This window comes from Caloenas nicobarica, chromosome Z (genome assembly GCF_036013445.1).
Source record: "Caloenas nicobarica isolate bCalNic1 chromosome Z, bCalNic1.hap1, whole genome shotgun sequence".
Classification (NCBI taxonomy): Eukaryota; Metazoa; Chordata; class Aves; order Columbiformes; family Columbidae; genus Caloenas; species Caloenas nicobarica.
In genome coordinates, this window is record NC_088284.1 from 3544003 (window position 1) to 3563114 (window position 19112).

The window sequence follows — 19112 nt, forward strand, 5'->3', positions numbered from 1 at the left end:
ATTCATTAGTGAGAATTAGTGATACTTTATAAAATATGTCAGCAGTGCTCATGGCATGTTGGTGTGTGAGCAGGGAAAGCATGAATCACTTCCTTCAGCTGGGGGAGGTTTTTTAGACTCAGACCAGTGTAACAGGGCTCATGGTTATGGGTATCTGCAATTCCCAAAGGTCTAAACAACTCCCAGCCCAGCCCAAAGCTGAGTTTAACATCTTACTCTAAGTCCTTAATCTGAATTGTAGCCCCGGACGATGCACTGCAGCCAAGCGCCAAACGAGGATTTTCATTAACTCCCCAAATTTCAAGTGGAGGAAGATGCTTAAATATCCTTTTGGCTGAGACACTCAGTCTCCCTGCCCATGTCACCACTGCCTGTGACAGTGCAGTGACATTTACGTTCACAGAGCCAGCAAAGCTCGAACTACTGGTAAAAATTAGGGGTGATCCAGGCCCTGTCTACAGATAAGTTTCTAGGTCTGGATGTCCCCTCAGGACTTCCAAACTTGTTTGTCAGCAAAATGGAGCATTGTCATCTGGGGTTTGCATCCTAGTCCATGTTTGCAAGCTGAGCAAGTTGCACACTCTCAAACATCCCCTCTAAATCACAATTCCTGCTTGCTTTCTCTAACAAATCCCCTTCTGACCTTTCTTTTTTGCCTCCTGAAATTATAAATTTTCATGGCAAGAACTGGCTCTGCTGATGCCTGGCTGCAGTGTCTGACACGCTCCAGTTCCAGGAGTGGTCTCTGTTTGCTACCTTAATACAGATAAGCTTGACCCAAAAATTCATGGCAGATCACAGATCCAAAGGAAGGAATTTGAAAGGGTCTGTGATTTTATTAATAGTCATCTCTGTAACTGCACGCAGGTCAGATCAGTCACTGCGCAGAACTTAAAAGCTGAATCCATGCTGCCACAGGAGGGGCAGAAATATGTGCCTAGTCACAGGACTGTAGGGATAGAGATTTCTTTCTTTAGGGCTGGTTGTCCGGATTTCCAGGGAGAACTTCTGCAGTACCAGAAGGCCAAAATAAAATGTATTTCAGGAAGAATGGGGATTTTTGAAGACCACAGAATCACAGACTGGTTGGAGTTGGAAGGGACCTCTGGAGATCATCCAGTCCAACCCACCTGCTCAAGCAGGGTCACCAGAGCAGATCACACAGGGTCGTGTCCAGGCGGGTTTGAATGTCTGCAGAGAAGGAGACTCCACAACCTCTCTGGGCAGCCTGGTCCAGGCTCTGGCACCTCACAGGAAAGAAGTTTCTCCTCATATTCAGATGGAACCTCCTGTGCTTCAGCCTGTGCCCGTTGCTCCTCATCCTATCGTTGGGCACCACTGAACAGAGTCTGGTCCATCCTCTTGACACCCACCCTGGAGATATTTATCACATTGATGAGATCCCCTCTCAGCTTCTCTTCTCCAGACTGAACAGCTCCAGCTCTCTCAGTGTCTCCTCATCACAAATGTGCTCCAAACTCCTCAGCATCTTTGTGTCCCTCCGCTGGACTCTCTCCAGTAATTCCTTGTCCTTCTTAAACTGGGGAGCCCAGAACTGGACACAGAACTCCAGATGTGGCCTCACCAGGGCAGAGCAGAGTAGGAGGAACAACCTCCCTCCACCTGCTGGTCACGCTTTTCCTAATGCACCCCAGAACCCATGCCTCCAAGGGAGAGTTTTTGTCCTGGACTGATCTAAGCATGAACTAGCATAGACTATTTAAAAAATCATGATGTGTCTGAAAACATCTTGGCTTTGCCTAGAAGAGTAACTCAGGTAGACAGGTAGACAACCCAAGATACTGCTTGTTGCCTACAGTGTGTAGTTAGTAATGTAATCAGTGTTGTAGGAGGACATAATGAAGAATGGTTGGAAAGCTGAATGTCTGGACTGCTTGAAAGTTTGTGTGAATCAAAGCTGACAGTTAAATCAAGAGGAATACACTGCAAAATCAATGCAAAACTGTGGTAAAAAGGCAAAGGTAACTTCTCAATAGCCTAAATAATTTTCTGTAATTGGTCTCTTCTACATCTTGATTATAAACACATGGTATAAAATTTTTGAAGTACTTAATTAGCTTTCTATTCAGAGGAATATTTTCTTTTTTCATATTTACCCCAGTTTTGACTGGTGCTACTAACTGACACAGCAAACTCTATTCCAGGATCAGATTCATTGTTTCTGTGAATTTAATCTAACTTTATATGCCATATTATGGGTTTCTTAAATATCTCAGATTAAAATTTTTATTTTTTGCTGTAAAAATATGTCGTTAAAACAGTGAAATAATTATTAATTGGGTTTTTCAGCATCAGTTCCTTATTCTGACCATAGGAAATATTTGTTCATTGTAGTGTTAATGCTAGAATATTTTCAGGGAAAACAAATGTCAAAACTTTCAACTGCCTTTAAACTTATAAAGGGAGTGACACTGACTCCAGCACTTCCCAGGCTTTCACTAGAAGGTTTTAAGTTCAGTTTTGATGAACTAGGTGGGAATTAAGACTTGCTTGGGATAGAGACAAGATCATGTTCCTACCCTGAGGTCAAGTGTTAGCCATGGAAATCCCTCAACCCTTCCATGGTTCTGCCAAAATCTCAGACCTGTTGATTTGGTGCTAAATCCAGGGCTCTCTCGTGATAGTTGAAAATCAAACTAAAGTTTTTAACAGATGATTTCTGTAAAGGCAATATGGTCTTGTTTCTTTTTTCCTGCAGAGAAATGGACTTTCCATTATTCTCAATTATTTGCAGGGTGGTTGTGAGCATGGACAGGATCATAACAAGAGCACTAAACTTCCTATGTTTTCTAGGAATTTGGAAGTGCCACTGGGAGAGCAAGGCTGACCCTAACGTTGAGCTCAGCTTAATTTTTGCACTTTGCTATATGTTTTAGCAAGCCCTTCTGTAAGGAACTGTTAATAGTAAATGTACAGCATTATAGCCATGGCAGCCTCTGCATCAGAGCTTCCTACCAGCAAGAGGGAGATCTTGTTTGGAGGAAACTAGTCATGATTCAACAGATGATGTAACGTATACCTTGTGTACAGACCATATGTTCTCTTCAGGACATGTCACCCAAGCCAGGCAGCTCCACAGGTAGGAGACCTGGTGCCAGCATGGCCTCATGTCTTCGCCCAGCTCAGGAGAAAATAAATTAGCTACATCCTTTCAGCTTCCTTCAATATCCCAGTTTAAGACATATGGAATTCTGGCAGTGATGGGGAACTAGACATTGTGTTAAGCACTAGATTATGCTAATAAATTCCTGTTTTATATCTGCAAAAGAATTAATATTGATAAGCATATGTTTATGAGTTTCATATTCAGCAGAACCTTCCAGGCATATACCTACGTGCCAGTGCTTCGCAAAATCAGGGATCTAGCAGGTGACACCAGCATTGTAGAAACTGTAAATAGACTTTATTTAATTTTTATTTAGGGGGAAAAAAAAAGAATACTAGAATGAGATGTAAAAAATGTTCTATCAAAACCTTCTACAGTATTTTGCTGTGCTGTGTGTGAAGTTCTTTAATCTGCATAACAGTCATGAAGAGGAGGGGAGAGTGTCTGAGCAGGCAGGGAGAGAAAAAAATCCCAAAGGGGAACGTGAAGCATGTTTTCCTTTACTCTGAACCTGTGCAACACTGTAAGTTTAACATGTTCAGTGACGTATACATTAAACAACTAACAGACAGATGCTGCTTTCTGAGACACTAAATACCCTTGCTTTCAGCGACACTAAATATCCTTGCTTTCAGCTGAAATTAGAATGCAAAGTCAGGCAAACACACATTCAAATGACAGGTTCAGTGGAAGCTACTTAAGGAAATTCTCAATCAGACCTGCCCATTAGGAGTAAATTCTTCTGTTTCATTTTCATTAAAAAAATAAAATGCACCTAAGAAATCAGGGCTGCATATTGTCCTTTGAGATGTACTTGTTCCCCACACAAAAGAAGCAGAGTCTGACTCCTACCGGGTTTTGTTCTGCTAATTCAGCTTTCCTTATGTGGAGCTTCAGAAACATGGTCTTGGTGGACAGCCAAAATTTGTCTTTGAGATTCAATGTTAACTTCTATTTTTCTTTTTCTTTTTTAATTCAGCTCTGCTTCGTTTGGACTTACAAGCAAGTGATGAGCTCCCATTGGAGGGTATCACTGTTTGGAGCATGTTCACGTCTGTGTTAGAGGGCTCAGGGTCTCACTGCTCAGGCTGGGGGAGTTTTTTCTAATTATCTCTTATGATATTTAGCAAGCAGCTCACATACAACAAAATACAGGCCAGCAAGGTGTAAAACCAGCTGCTTCTGGTAGCTTCATATTATGGTAGGCCATGAACACTTCCACTTTCCACTTCTGCTTTAGGCTCTGAACTCTATATTCCAAGAAATGATATAGAATCGTAGAATCATTTTGGTTGGAAAAGACCCTCAAATCATAGAGTCCAACCATTAACCCAACATTATCACCAAACCATGTCCCTAAGAACCTCATTTCCACTGCCCTGGGCAGCCTGTTCCAATGCCCGACAGCCCTTTCCAGGAAGAAATTGTTCCCAAGATCCAGCCTCAACCTCCCCTGGATCAACTTGAGGCCATTTTCTCTTGTCCTAATGATGATGATGGGAGAGACCTTATTGACTGGGTTCCTGTTCTCTGACTGTAGCATAGTGACCTGGACTCCCTGTAGGTTACCAGTGCCAATGCAGCTCCATTGCAGGGTCCTTGCCTCCCTGACTGGCAGTCAATGCTGTACACATCACCCAAACCCCAGTCATGCCCAGAAAATCCATGTTTGCAGCACAACTTACCATAACATCCTTTTCCCCAAGCCCTTTTCACAATCTGGAGGGACTCTTTTGTTGCCCATTGCTTGCTTAAGTCTAGGGTGTAAAATCATTAAAAAAAAATTAAATTATTCTCTGCAGAAGTCTGGTGCTTTCAAGGAGGCTTGTAGTTGACCAGTCAAACTCTCAAAAGACCTCTGGGAAGGAGAACAGCACCCTCAGACACATGGTGTAAATTTTGGGGTTGTCCTGTGCAGGGACAGGAGTTGAACTCAATGATCCTTGTGGGTCCCTTCCAACTCAGAACATTCTATGATTCTGTGAGTGCTGGCATTGCTCATTCAGCCTTTCTGCATACGCTATATGACTATTTTCACTCACAACAAATACTGCAGACAGCCTTGAGCATCCTTTGAAAATTCACCAATAAATATCTTATTCCTTTATACTTGCACTGAGCTGCTCTGCTTCCAGTTCTGCAGCATTATTGTAGTACTGGGCTGAAGGCAGCAAACAGATTTCTTACATATGTGACACCAGGAATGATGCCTGTGCAAGATCCTGGCACAGAACACCCTCTCCGCTTATATATCTTTGTACTTTGCTTTTTGCTTTAGGCGTGCAGCTCTCCCGCACGTAGGCTTCTCGGGTGTTGTATCTTCTGGCCAGCTCTGATAAAGCAGAGAAGGATGAGAGGATGCAGAAAATCAAAGATTGACTGAGAGTATATGGTGCTTCCAGGCTGTTTACTGCATCTCAGGCTGACCATCGGTCCAGAAGAAGGAATAGCTGCTAGGCTCAGGAGTTTGATGCACTACAGCACAGATATCTCAACAACAAAAAAATCACTTTGAATGGCAGGGAATAGAGGAAAAAAGGCAGAAAGTGTTTTCACCAAAAAGTGGGTGATGTTAAAATCTGCAAAACTGGCATCATACCCATAGAAGGTCATAAGTAGCAGAATTCTGTTCTCTAATACTTTGTAAAATAACTCCTGGAGAAACTGAGACAAATTTCTCACAGAGGATTTTCAAAGCTATCAGTAAAAATCCAACAAATCAAAGAATTAAATACATTTTCCTTTACATCTGCCCTTACTGGCCTTACCTCTCCGCTTCTCCATACAAATCTGCCTGTGTAGTATCTTGGGTCCCAACCTGGGATTTCTGATGGCTAAACTGCTTCTCCTGTGACTGAGAAGGGTGTGTGGTTAGATCCATCCAAATGGTACAGTTCATATATGGAAACATTCTCATATTATATAGGCTTACATGTACCAATCATTGAAAGATCATATTTGGCCCCAGAGCTGATTACTTTGACAAAAGGGAATCAAACTGCCTTTGCTATTTAATTTGCAGTCCCCTGTTGTGTATATTATTCCCACTACAGTACAAACAAGTGCATCCAACTCAGTTATTTTTCTAACTCAAATACTGGTTTTGGCCCTGCAGTTCAGGAAGACCATGAACCACAAAATTGTAGGAAAGTGTTTCCAAGGAAGTATCTGTGTGTCCTTGTCCTCTTTTTCTGCTTTTCCCTGTGTTTCCATCACTGGCCAGTGTCAGGGACAAGGCACTGGGCTGGATAATCTTTGATCTCATGTGGGATGACCACTCTTTTTATATGATAATTGAAGCCTCTAGCAGGATTCACAAATGTGTGGGAGCCTTGGGAGGGACTGAAGGACGTGTCAGGGACTGGATCCCTACACCTGCTCTGTAAAGTCAAGGTCCTGCAGGAGTTCAGGGTGACCAGGTTCCTACCTTTAACACTTCTGAGACTTTTGTTGCTTAAAATTGGTGTAGGTGATGCTGAGGACTAGCCCTGGCTTCAGGAGCTGGGTTGAAAGGGTTCCACAAAGTTACCTTTGGTTCTTCTTCCCATGCAGCGCCAATTACAGCTGAGACCAAGTCCAGAAACTGTCCTGACACACTAGAACATTTCGCATACGCTGCTAGAAAATTTATTAACACAAAAGTCTTCCCTTTCTCTTAGACGAAGGGGTTTTTTGCCCCCACATTTTGTCATCAAAATCTTTTTCCCATCTGTTATTGGGACAAAACAACCTCCTAGCCAGGACGTTTCATTCATGGATAAAGTTTTCACTGGAACTTGTTTTAAGAAGCTGAGGGTTAGGGGCAGATTTTGCTCTCAGCAAAATCAGCAACAAAACTCCCATTGATTTCCCCGTGAGCTGAATCGAGCCTCTCCTGACAGCGGGGAGATTTTTAGAGGAGTTACAATGGCCGTGGACAAGGTCTTGTTGCTTTGCCCTTTCAAAAGTGAACTGTTTCTGGTGAAGGAACAATTGGAATATTTGTCTCTTTAAATGAGTGGTTCTTAGAGGCAGTCTCCCTCTCTGCGGCTGTGAGGCTACTCAGAGCCTCCAATAAATCAGCATGCAGGAGCTGTGAGCTCTGTCCTTGAAGAGATGCACAGTGACCTTGCTTACGCTCACTACAGAGGAATAACCAGGGGAGCCCAAATCGTGAGAGCTCTGCGACTAGAGGCACTGCATTCTGCACGCAAACACTACCGTACCGAAGACACTGCTACACAAAATGCAGCTTTCCTGCTAGCCTGACCAGATTGCTGCTGTCGTTTTTCTTTTCTTTTTTTTTTTTTTCAGAGAACTGAATGAAATCCTCATGATCGTTACATGCTTGTTCAATAATAGCACACCCCAGTCACGTCTCCTCGCAAGCACATTTTGTTGGAATCGCTGAGCAGAAGCAAAGAAGAGCTGACGACTATGTGTTTCCAACGCGGGCTGCCGGAGCCCTGTGCTTGCCATTGGCTGCAGTTTTCTGGTTTATTTGCAGCTTCCCCCATCTGGAATATGAAAATGGGATTGAAGTAGATAATTGCTAGCAGCGGGTTTTCAAGAGAGGCTTAGAGGGAACAGAATGCCTCTTGCACAGCACAGGCTGGCTGTGCTGAAAGAGCTCGCAGAGATGATTTTAGATGTTACCCACATCTGAATCTCCTGGAAACTTTACTGCGGAAGCAAGCCATTGTGTACAGCCCTGGAGCTAACATCTAAAAGGGGCAAGGTAGGGGCAGCAGGGCCAAAAAATGGGATACTCTGTCCTTGGATTGCTCAGAGAAAAACCAGCAAGTGTTTCCCTCTGCTTCCCAGTGAAAAGGGCATGAGAGTGACAATGAACTGAATTTTACTCCCAGCGAAGCTTCAGGATGGGGTACACTGACCCTTCGTCAAGCAGGGATTTGCTGGGAAACAGAACTTTGTTCTTCATCTTTATCTGCGCCTTTGCCGTGGTCACCTTGCTGCAGCAGATCCTCTATGGGAGAAACTATCTCAAAAGGTAAGGGGGGATTTGAGGGAATAGGAAAAGTTGATCAAACTGAATGGAGACACAGATCCAGCCATACCATTATAACGGTTCAAACCGCTTCTTGGTGCTGTGCCGGCAATATTAAATATCTTGTCAGTCCGGGAAGGTGCATCCAGCATCTGTAATGTCAGCTAGGTTATTCATAAAGGAGACTGTTAGGTAGAATATAATGATTTGTGTGTTTCTCAGATTGTGTTTTAGTGCTCAGCTGTTGTAAACATCTAGGTTTTACTTAATTTAAGCTAGACTGACTTGTACCATCAGAGTATTTGCTCCTGATCAGACCCTGCCATATAGACTTTTCACCCTATGTAAGTTCAAGCTGAAATGGCTTGAGAGGTTAAATGAAGGTAGCGTGCTCATTGCCTAAACTTTAATGTCTTGCGGATGAAATTCCTAAAATGAAAGTGGCAATATTAGTGTTCCAAATAACAGAGAGAGCACTTTATTTTTTCACTGCTGAATTCTCAAGGTTTTACTGCTGAGACTGCTTTTCTGTAGAGCATATCAGTCTTCGATCTGAAAATGGTATGGCTCTTTTTACAGCAAACACGAGTGGCGATCTTCCAGTGTTTAACCTTGACCCATGCAGAGTTTATTTTACTTAAAACTAGTTTGAGGTGTTATGGCTTGTATAATTCTATAAACAGAACATTTCTCTTATGTGCTTTGAGGTAAGTGGGTTTCAGTAGTGCAAGCAGCTGCTGTGGATTTTTTTTTTTTTTAATTTAGCTGCATTTTGGCAGAAGAGATCAATGGTTCAGGTTCTTGCCTGGTTTGCAAATCATGCGGTTGTTTGCCTAGTGCCAAGAGCAAGAAGAATGCTGACAGATCAGCAAATGTTTCTTGCTGGAGGTGGGGGAACCACAAGCATGATGTTGATATGTATAGACAGGAGTGTTGTGGTTTATACATAGAGCAATTTATGTACCTTTCTTAGCAGTAAGGCCTTGGCTCAGGGACTCCGTCTGCTTTTGTGCACCCTGCTTTCCAAAAGATGTGACTCAGTTGGAAGGAGCCGAAGGAAAGCAGCAAGAATGAGCAGAGTTGTAGAAAATGTGCTTTTTCATCTCAGAGAAAATTGAGGGGAGATATGAGAACTGTCTTAAAAAACCCAAAGTATTTCTGCTAAGAGGAAGGTAATAAGCACATCCCTGTGAAGGCTCCCGAGATGGCAAGAAGTCATGGGCTTAAGCTGCGTAAGGCTTTACCCATGAAGGAAAAGTTTTAAACAATAAGGCTGCCTGAGGAGGTATAAAATCTCCAGCTTTGGGGGCTTCAGGAACCTGTTAGGTAGAGAAGGTTGTACTGAGCTGCCTTGGTGTTGAGAGGATGACTTTATGACCAGTTCAAGTCTCATCTTGCCTTATTTTCTGCTTTTCTCATTTGCCCTAGAGGCCTTGCAGCCCTACTGGTACTTGCTTCTCTTAGTTGACAGGACTGCAACAAAATCACAGCAATCAAAAAGAAATCCAAAGTCTAAATAGAAATGAAAAATAGCAAAGTGGAGATAAAGTGGTGAAAAGTTGCAACTAAAACTCTTCCACTGAGCGACCTCTGTGACCAATCTCTGTCCTGTCTCGTGCCCTGGGGGTCTCTCCTGTCACCAGCAAGACTGCAGGGAATGCAAAAAAGGGTGATGTTCGATTCCCAGGCTTGTAAGGAGAAAGTCTGTGAGTGAGCACTCTGCCAAAAAAGGGTAAAGCAGGGAGATTTGCATACATTTTTTGACTTTGACTGGAGAGCACTGTTTATTTAATTTTTTTTATTCCAGCTTCACACAGAATCACAGAATCACTGAATGTTAGGGATTGGAAGGGACCTCGAAAGATTATTATTATTTATTTTTTTTTAATCACATGAAAGCGTCTCCAAAAGGGTTTCCTCCCACTCAATGCAGGGAAAAAGCACTTTGGCTCCTTTCTGCTGGGAAGTGGTGGTTCCCACCTTTCATGGAAATAAAAATGCAGGATGTGGCAGTCTCAGGCTGTCAGTTATTAATGACAGAAAGGTGTTTTACATAGCAGCCTACATCGTTACCATAATATTATCATGAAGATACTTTTTCACTTTTTCTCTCTCACTCTAATGCCCTGCAGTCCATAATGGAGACCATTCCCAGGCAGTTTGCTCACCATTTGTCTTTGTGCAGCAGTAGCTATAATTACTCTTTAATTACTCTTTTCCTTCACAAACCCCCTGTGTTCAGCCCCCTGTTAGAAGCTGACACAGGCTGTGACGTTCCTTGGGCACATTATATCTTGCACCTCCAGGGCCCATGGTGGAGCTGGTGGTTTTGGAGAACATTTGTGCAGAGGGGAAAGTGAGGTATTTATAGCTTTGATGCCGCTTGCCAAACTGGAGCTTGGGGACGCTGCCTAAACGTGAAGCCATTTACTCGCTAGGATTCAAACATGCTGCTTGTTTTGTGATCGACTCTGCTCTCATCCTGACATCTGTGACATAAACCGGCCTCTGGGCCTCTTCCCAAGGTAGTGGGAAGAAATTCCCTACTGTATTTACCTAAAGATTTCTCTGAAGTACTATTCCAGTAAATATATAATGCTTTTAAGCCTAAATATAGTACGTGTTTCTTCACAAGAAGATGATGGAAATGGGTCAAGTTCAGCAATCAAGGGGAATCTGGTTGAAAACAAGCAGCTTGGGCACAATGCAGGGGACATGATAGACTAGGGACTTGTCTCAATAAGCAGTGTGGACAAAGGCGCCCTTTTCTTGGAGAAAGATGGAAAAAGTTAGAGGTATGGCTGTGAGCTGTTCTGTGCAACTTGCCCTTACAAGCAGGGAATGGGATGGTTTTATTGCCATAAAAAGCCACCTGAAGGTCTCCATGGAGGCTCGTGGTCCCGTGTTTGCCCATGGCCATGCTCCCAAAGCTCGGCTGTGGCATGCTCCAGAAAAGAAACTCTTCTCAGCGAAATTTGATAAGTGGCTCAGCCCCTGGTCAAGTCCACTCTTTCCTCTTAATGATGTATCAGTGAGCTCCTGGCATTGCTGGAAGAAGAGGAGAACCTAGAGATTGAATTTCTAAGTATTCACACATTTTTCAGCCACCCCATAATGTTCTCTGCTGCTTCCGCTGCTGTTTTGTACCATGTCATCAGAAAGCAGAATTCTGCCCACCATTTTTTTCCCTCTTTGGTTTTCCTCTGAGTGGGATGGATGTGGATGCTCTCAGCAAGGCCAATACCTTGTCCCCATAGTAACAGCTAAAGTCCTAATGAAAGAGTTAGGCCAAGAAGTCCAGTGGTCCCTGGGGTGCATTAGGAAGAGTGTGACCAGCAGGTGGAGGGACGTTGTCCCTCCCGCTCTGCTCTGCCCTGGTGAGGCCACATCTGGAGTTCTGTGTCCAGTTCTGGGCTCCCCAGTTTAAGAAGGACAAGGAATTACTGGAGAGAGTCCAGCAGAACGACACAAAGATGCTGAGGGGTCTGGAGAATCTTTCTGATGAGGAGAGACTGAGAGAGCTGGGGCTGTTCAGCTGGAGAAGAGAAGCTGAGAGGGGATCTCATCAATGTGATAAATATGTCCAGGGTGGTTGTCAAGAGGACAGACCAGACTCTTTTCAGTGGTGCTCAACGACAGGATGAGGGGCAACAGGCACAGACTGAAGCACAGGAGGTTCCATCTGAATATGAGGAGAAACTTCTTTCCTGTGAGGTGCCAGAGCCTGGACCAGGCTGCCCAGAGAGGTTGTGGAGTCTCCTTGTCTGGAGACATTCAAACCCGCCTGGACACGACCCTGTGTGATCTGCTCTGGTGACCCTGCTTGAGCAGGTGGGTTGGACTGAATGATCTCCAGAGGTCCCTTCCAACTCCAACCAGTCTGTGATTCTGTGAGTTAAACTGCGAGATGGAGAATGACATCAGGAATCTCTGGTCTCTGTAGCTCCTAATCCTGAGTAAAAAGGATGGTGAAATGAGATATAATTAAGGGACTTTAATACAGATCTCTGGGGTAATTATTTTTATTTTAGGATTAATGCGATGATTAAAAATCCGCTGCATTTATCTGCTAAAGTAGGTTAAATGCTGTGGTCTTCTGCTTAAATCCAGAGCTGCCGCTTGATTTTGTATTGACTCATCTTTCCAGTGCTCGGCTTTCATCTGAATTTTTTTTCGAATTGGCTGTTCATCTGAGGGCTGACCTTTCTTTGTGAGGTTTTTTTTGGCCAGCAGGGAATAATCCTGGATTACATCAGGAAACTGCCACTACACCACTACAGTCAAAAAAAAAATTGAAATGGACCCTGTCTTCGTCTCCCAATCTGTAGCATGGGAGAGATCAATAGGACAGTCCTTGCTTGCTGTGGTAAGGGAAAAATATCTGAGGAGTACTTCGCTATATTACTATATTCTATTAGCAGAGAATTCACTAAATAGTATTTTTTTGGACAGCCTGGCTTCTGAACAGGGTGAGAGTCAGCTGAAGAAGTGAATCTGCCTCTTTAAAATGTTTTCTTTTTTTTCAGAATACATTTTCAAAGCTATTAAAGACTTGAAACAAAGATAACGTAGGGGTCTGTCAAAATAGGCACGTACAATAACTCAAAGAATCACACAGCAAGAAACAGCAAAACTTCCCATGCAGGCAGCCTGCATTATTAGAAAGCTTAATATCTTTTAAATGAGAAAAAAACCCCACTCCTATGTGTTTGTACCCTATAATTAATATTAGACTCCCATAGCCTGAGGCTATATCACTATTTTGGGGATTCTGAAGCAGTCTTTATTCAACAGTTGCAAATCAATCCCCGAACATCTTTACCCCTTTCCTTACCCTCATAAGAAAGCTTGCAATAAATATATTTTTTTTTGCACAGCATGGGCAAATAAGGAATAAACCCACAGAAATTAAATCTGGACTACACCTTGAGGGATCATTAAGTCTATACCATGCTACAAGACAAGACCAGATCTTACTTATACCAGTGACGGCACTGGTTGTGATGTGAATATGGAAGCTGCATGTGGCCTGAGTTGTATTTTGTTCCAAGCTGGGCTTATGAGGAGCTGCAGCCAGCTCATGTCAGTTGAGAGCTCCTGCCCCATACCTGGCATCTTCTCCTCTGCCTTGTTCATAACGCCCTGTGAGGATGTTAACCGTAACCTAAGACCACCTACTCCAGTGTTTAAAGTCTCTTTCCATTGAAATATTTTTCCCAAGAGATGTAAGCTGAAGGTCGCTTAATTATTCATCTCTAACACACAGCTCTGTGCCCCTTCTGTTTCTAACCCAGGTCGAATATTCATAGAATCATAGAATGTCCTGGGTTGGAAGGGACCCACGAGGATCATCGAGTCCAACTCCTGTCCCTGCAGTGACAACCCCACAGTTCACACCGTGTGTCTGAGGACGTTGTCCAGTCTCTTCTTGAACACTGTTGGTCCTGGGGCCGTGACACCTCCCCAGGGATCCTGTTCCAGTGTCCAGCACCCTCTGGGTGAAGAACCTTTTCCTCATGTCCAACCTGACTGTCCCCTAGCACATCTTCCTGCCAATCCCTGGGGTACTGTCATTGGTCATTAAATAGAAGAGTTCGGTGCCTGCTCCTCCTCCTCACCTTGTGAGGAAGCTGTAGCTGCGATGATGTCTCCTCTTAGTTTCCTCTTCTCCAGGCTGAACAAACCCAGTGACTTCAGCTGCTCCTCATATGGCTTCCTCTCCAAACCCTTCACCAACTTCGTAGCCCTTTTCTGGACACTCTCCAGTAGCTTAATATCCAGTAGTTTAATATTATCCCAGCAAAGTGACATGCAACCCGTAAAATCACCTCACTGAATTCCTGGTGGGGTTGCAGAGCAGGGTTCAGGTTTGGTCCATTTTCTTCAGAGGAGAAGAGCACTGGAAACTTCAGGAGCCAGCAAAGTCTTGACCAATGTGGAGTTGTCATACACAGAGACAGGAGTTGTGGGTCCTTGTGGGTCCCTTGCAACTCAGGACATTCTATGATTCTAATATGTGTATGTATAGGATATTGCCATCACCTTAAATTGACAGGACCTAGTCTAGCGTAGCAGGAGAAGCTGAAGCTCCAGCCATGCTCTTCGTGCTACATGGTATTTCCAAGCGCATTTCAAGAGGATGAGGACTAAGGTGGTGACATCCTCAATGTACCTAGTAATCTTACAAAGACAAGGAGCTGAACCAGAGATCAGAGGAGCACTGGAGCTTGTGCAGGGGGACAGATGGCAACGGGACAGAGGGGCAGGACAAACATGGAGCTGATGGATAAACTCAGCTGCCTGCAAACTCATCCCCCACTGGTCATCCCATTCCCTTTCTCATTGCTGCTTTACATAATGCTCCTGTCTCCTCACAGCAAATATAAGGGGAGAGCTCACAAGTATGTGGCATGTGAATTAAAGCTCAGCAAAACTTTGCAGACAACCACAGCTCTATCACAGGCTGCAACAGAGGCTTTTATTGTGAAGTGTCCCAAAGCCAAAATCTTGCTACTTGGAGTTTTTTTTCTGACACATAACTTTCTTTTGTTTTTAAATCAAGTGGCTGAAGATTTAATACCAGAGCATAAGGGTGTGTCAAATCCTCTCTTGTGCTACCTGGCAGTGCTCTCTAAGGCTCTGATGCAGGAAACAGGCAGGGTTTGAATCCCTCCTCCCTCTAGACTTCCTTTATTTCTAGCATCATTGTGTTGCATCTCTGGTGCTCTCTTTTCCCAAGTAGCAAGTGATAGGACAAGAAGAAATGGCCTCAAGTTGCGCCAGGGGAGGTTGAGGTTGGATCTGGGGAACAATTTCTTCCCCAAAGGGCTGTCGGGCATTGGAACAGGCTGCCCAGGGCAGTGCTGGAGTCACCATCCCTGGAGGGGTTGAACAGACGGAGATGAGGTTCTCAGGGACATGGGGTAGTGCTATATTTAGATTATGGTTGGACTCAATGATCCTGAGGGTCTCTCCCAACCAAAATGATTCCATGATTCTATGCTATTGAGATGGCAGACACTTGCAGATCTAGCCTGTGAATTGCCAGGCCTTTTCCTTTCCCCAGGTGACAGCAAATTAAGATAATGAAAGTCAGTTATATCACTATTTTACATGTGCAAATTGCATTATCCTCAGTGTGACATTCCTGGTGTGTTACACGATGATCCTTCCTGAACTCAGACCACAGGGTATGTGTTACTATGAAGTGACCTACAGATACTTGCTCCTTTCCTGTTGCTGTGGCCACCTGGCTGTTCCTTAATAATTTCTCCCAAGCCCACCCTGCACAGGAGTGGTTGGTTTGGAGGGTTTGAATCATGTTGGGCTGTAGGAACTCTACAGAAACTTTTTGCCCTGGAGTGGTGAATTGTAGGTGTCCAATTAACCAGCCAACAAGGTGGCCTCACTCATTAGTACAGAGACAATTAAATCCTAATTCACATAATACCCAGTAGCAGCTTGCTTCAGTTGTTATGTAGGGATCTAGGCCTACTTCTGTCCATGCAAAGAGCTATTTTTGAATATTTGGCTGAGTATCTAGGCTAACTCTGCTTTCTGCACTTTACCCAGACCTGTTGCCTCTGTGCCCAAGTAATAGTTGAGTTATGCCAATGCCCAGCATTCACCAGCTGTGGATCAAAGCCCTATCATTCAAAAGCGGTTTAAAATTCATGACATTTCTTTCAAAAACATCTCTGTTATAGCCTGCCATCAACTCATTTTATGTCATTTCAAAAAAAAAAATTAGCTGCTGGCTCTCTATGCGGATGGGCAGGTACGAAGTTCAATCTTATCTGCATTTGTAGAAAGTCAAACCCAGAACCCGATCTTCTTGTTCTGAGTTGTGCCACACCAGTGTCCTACCAAAGCCCCAGCTGTCAGTGAGCAAACCCGTGACCACTGACCTCCATGGCTCATGTTTCAGACCTCCTGGTAATTCCGTCTTTTATTTTTGACCTTGTTGGACTTTTTTGATCATCCTCATACTTGCTGAATTTGGTTCAGACATAATCACTGTGCAACGCTTTGGATTTTCTTACTTTCACTGTGCCTCATTCTTACCCTTGATTGCTTTTCCATTTCATTTCTCATTTTTTAATTCAAGTGTATTCATTGCTCAGCAGTCCATACCACCTTCAGGCAAATTATGGACTTAATTTCTTTGAGGCATCCTTGCTCTCCATTGATGCATCCCTTTTGCTTTTTCATCATCCCTGCAGATAGTCACTGTCCTTCCATATCTTCTTTGGTTTGTTAGTTCTGTGCTTTAGTTCTCATGATGAAAACCTCAAAAACAATCTCTATCACTGGCAGTTTCATGGCACTTTCCATAAGAACAAATACTGAGGGAACATCGCCTACTCCTGTGGACAGTACTGGGTACGGACACATTGACCCTAAATGGCATTTTGCTCATTGTCTTCAGCACGAGCCCTCAGTGCAACTGGGATTCTGTGAGTGATTTTAAAATGAAGAATATAGTGCAGTGTAGGGACACTTGACTTGGTGCTAAATATATTAACTTTGGAAACATGAGATGCAAAGCAATTAGCTCAGTCAGATCTCTAATGCTGTGGTGAGATTGCTCATTGTACCCATGCTGTGTCAGGTATCTTTGCACTGAGCTACCATCTCAAATGTCAGAATTTCCCGATATCTTAAAATAATTGGGATTTCCTGTGAGCCTCTGTGATTTGGGCTTGATTGGCCTTTTTATCTTGAAAACTTCACCACCTGCTTTACTGTCAACTCATTCTGTTGTGGGTTTTGTGTTGCCACTAATTACTACAAATAATAATTTAATTATGAATGATTACAAATATAATTGATCCAGATTATCTGTTACTCTGTAGATATTTCTCTTCCAGCCACAGATCAGAAAAGGAAAGATTGCATTGTTTTGAAAGGTATCCTTTGCTGTTCTTTATGTCCTAATCCACACTTTGTCCTGTTTAAGCAGACTAGTTGAATATTGGTGTCGAGTCTATTTTATCTTTCTTGGGAAATTATTTTAGATCTGGTTTTTCAGACGTTGCATTGTGAATCTCTCATACAAGGTTTATCCCAATTGTGAAATGTACTGCGCGAAACAAAACCTCTTTTTAATGTTAAATACTGGTTATATCCAGATGCTTCCCACCTGTGTTTCCAATTTTGCTCTTGATACTAGTCAAAATATACTCCTCCACCACTTTATTGCTACCATTTCCCTATAACCTGTAGACCCGAACTTGTCCCTGGTATAATACTGCATGGCCAAAAGTGTGATGTAACCGGACTTGTTCATATCCCACATCCTCCATATTTTGCTTTGCATGGGACACATATTATTTAGAATCATAGAAACATGTCAGTTGGAAGAGACCCTCAGGATCATTGAGTCCAACCATAACCTAACTCTACTACTAACCGATGTTCCTCAGAACCTTGTCTAAAAGCCTTTTAAACCCCTCCAGGGATGGTGACTCCACCACTGCCCTGGGCAGCCTGTTCCAATGCCTGACAGCCCTTTCCAAGAAGAATTTTTTCCCAATATCCAATCTAAACCTGCCCTGGTGCAACTTGAGGCCATTTCCTCTTGTCCTATCACTTGCTACTTGGGAGAAGAGACCAACACCTTCCATGCTACAACCTTCTTCCAGGCAGTTGCAGAGAGTGATAAGGTCTCCCCTCAGCTCCTGTTCTCCAGGCTGAACAGCCCCAGTTCCCTCAGCTGCTCCTCATCACACTTGTGCTCCAGTCCCTCACCAGTTTCGTTGCCTCCTCTGAGCTCTCTCTAGTACCTCAATGTCCTTCTTATGATGAGGGGCCCAAAACCGAAGACAGAATTCAAGGTGGGGCCTCACCAGTGCCGAGTACAATCACTTCTCTAGTCCTGCTGGCCACACTGTTCCTGATACAAGCCAGGATGCTGTTGGTCTCTTGACAACCTGGGCATATGCTTGTTCATGTTCAGCCGCTGTCACCAACACCTCCAGGTCCCTCTCTGCCAAGCACTTTCCAGCCACTCTTCCCGAGCCTGTAGCATTCATGGGGTTGTTGTGACGCAAGTGCAGGAGCCGGCACTTGGCCTTGTTGAACCTCAGACAATTGGCCTCAGCCCATCGATCCAGCTGGTCCAGATCCCTCTGTAGAACCTTCCCACCCTCCAGCAGATCAACAGTCCCACCCAACTTGGTGTCATCTGCAAACTTACTAAGGGTGCACTCAATCCCTTCATGCAGATCATTGATAAAGAGATTAAACAGAACTGGCCCTAATACCGATCTCTGGGAACACCACTTGTGACTGGCCGCCAACTGGATTTGGCTCCGTTCACCACAACTCTTTGGGCCCAGTCCTCCAGCCAGTTCTTTGTCCATCGCAGATACACCATCCAGGCCATGAGCTGCAGCTTCTCCAGGAGATGCTGTGGGATACGGTGTCAAAGACCTTACTGAAGTCTAAGAACAAAACATCAACAGCCTTTCCCTCGTCTACTGGGTGGGCCACCTTTCTTCCTTTTGCTGTGAATATACCATTCCTGCTCCTCCACGTATTTTTGTACATTTTCAAAACCTTTTCTAATGGTCTTCTCCCAGTGCATAAGAAGGTCTTCTCTCTTCACATAAGAAGGAGAGCATCCTGCTCAAGTACATGAGATGACCCCAGAAATGTTTTATTTCTTCATGCTGTATCAGGTAGGGTTGTGACCATAGATTTTACACATAAAGAGGCCAACATACACACAGTATTTTTCTGGCATTATACCACAGGTGAACTGGACCTGGACTGCTACAGGCAGATTTGTGTTTCTTTCTTTCTTTCATCTGTGCTGTGTCTTTCTAGATTGCTGTGCCTTGAATATTTGTTTCCAGATGGACTGGAGTGTTTGAAGTGATATTAAACTATTCAAGTAAGCATTTGTTTTCCTTCTGTCGTCTAACTTCATTGTCTGGCTCTTTTCTCAAGTAAAGAAGAGGTTTTGGACACAGAGGCTGGTCTGCCTTGACTCTG

The 19112-nt window shown here is 43.8% G+C and overlaps 1 protein-coding gene across 3 annotated transcripts in view; it reads left to right on the forward strand.

The window, feature by feature from the left end:
• Positions 1 to 7986: 7986 nt before the first annotated feature.
• Positions 7987 to 19112, forward strand: part of ST8SIA5 (ST8 alpha-N-acetyl-neuraminide alpha-2,8-sialyltransferase 5) — a 45708-nt gene continuing 34582 nt past the window's right edge. For all 3 annotated transcript variants that reach the window (XM_065657049.1, XM_065657050.1, XM_065657051.1), the window contains exon 1: positions 7987 to 8117. In XM_065657049.1, coding sequence (XP_065513121.1) covers positions 7987 to 8117 — 131 coding nt within the window. The remainder of the gene's footprint in view (positions 8118 to 19112) is intronic.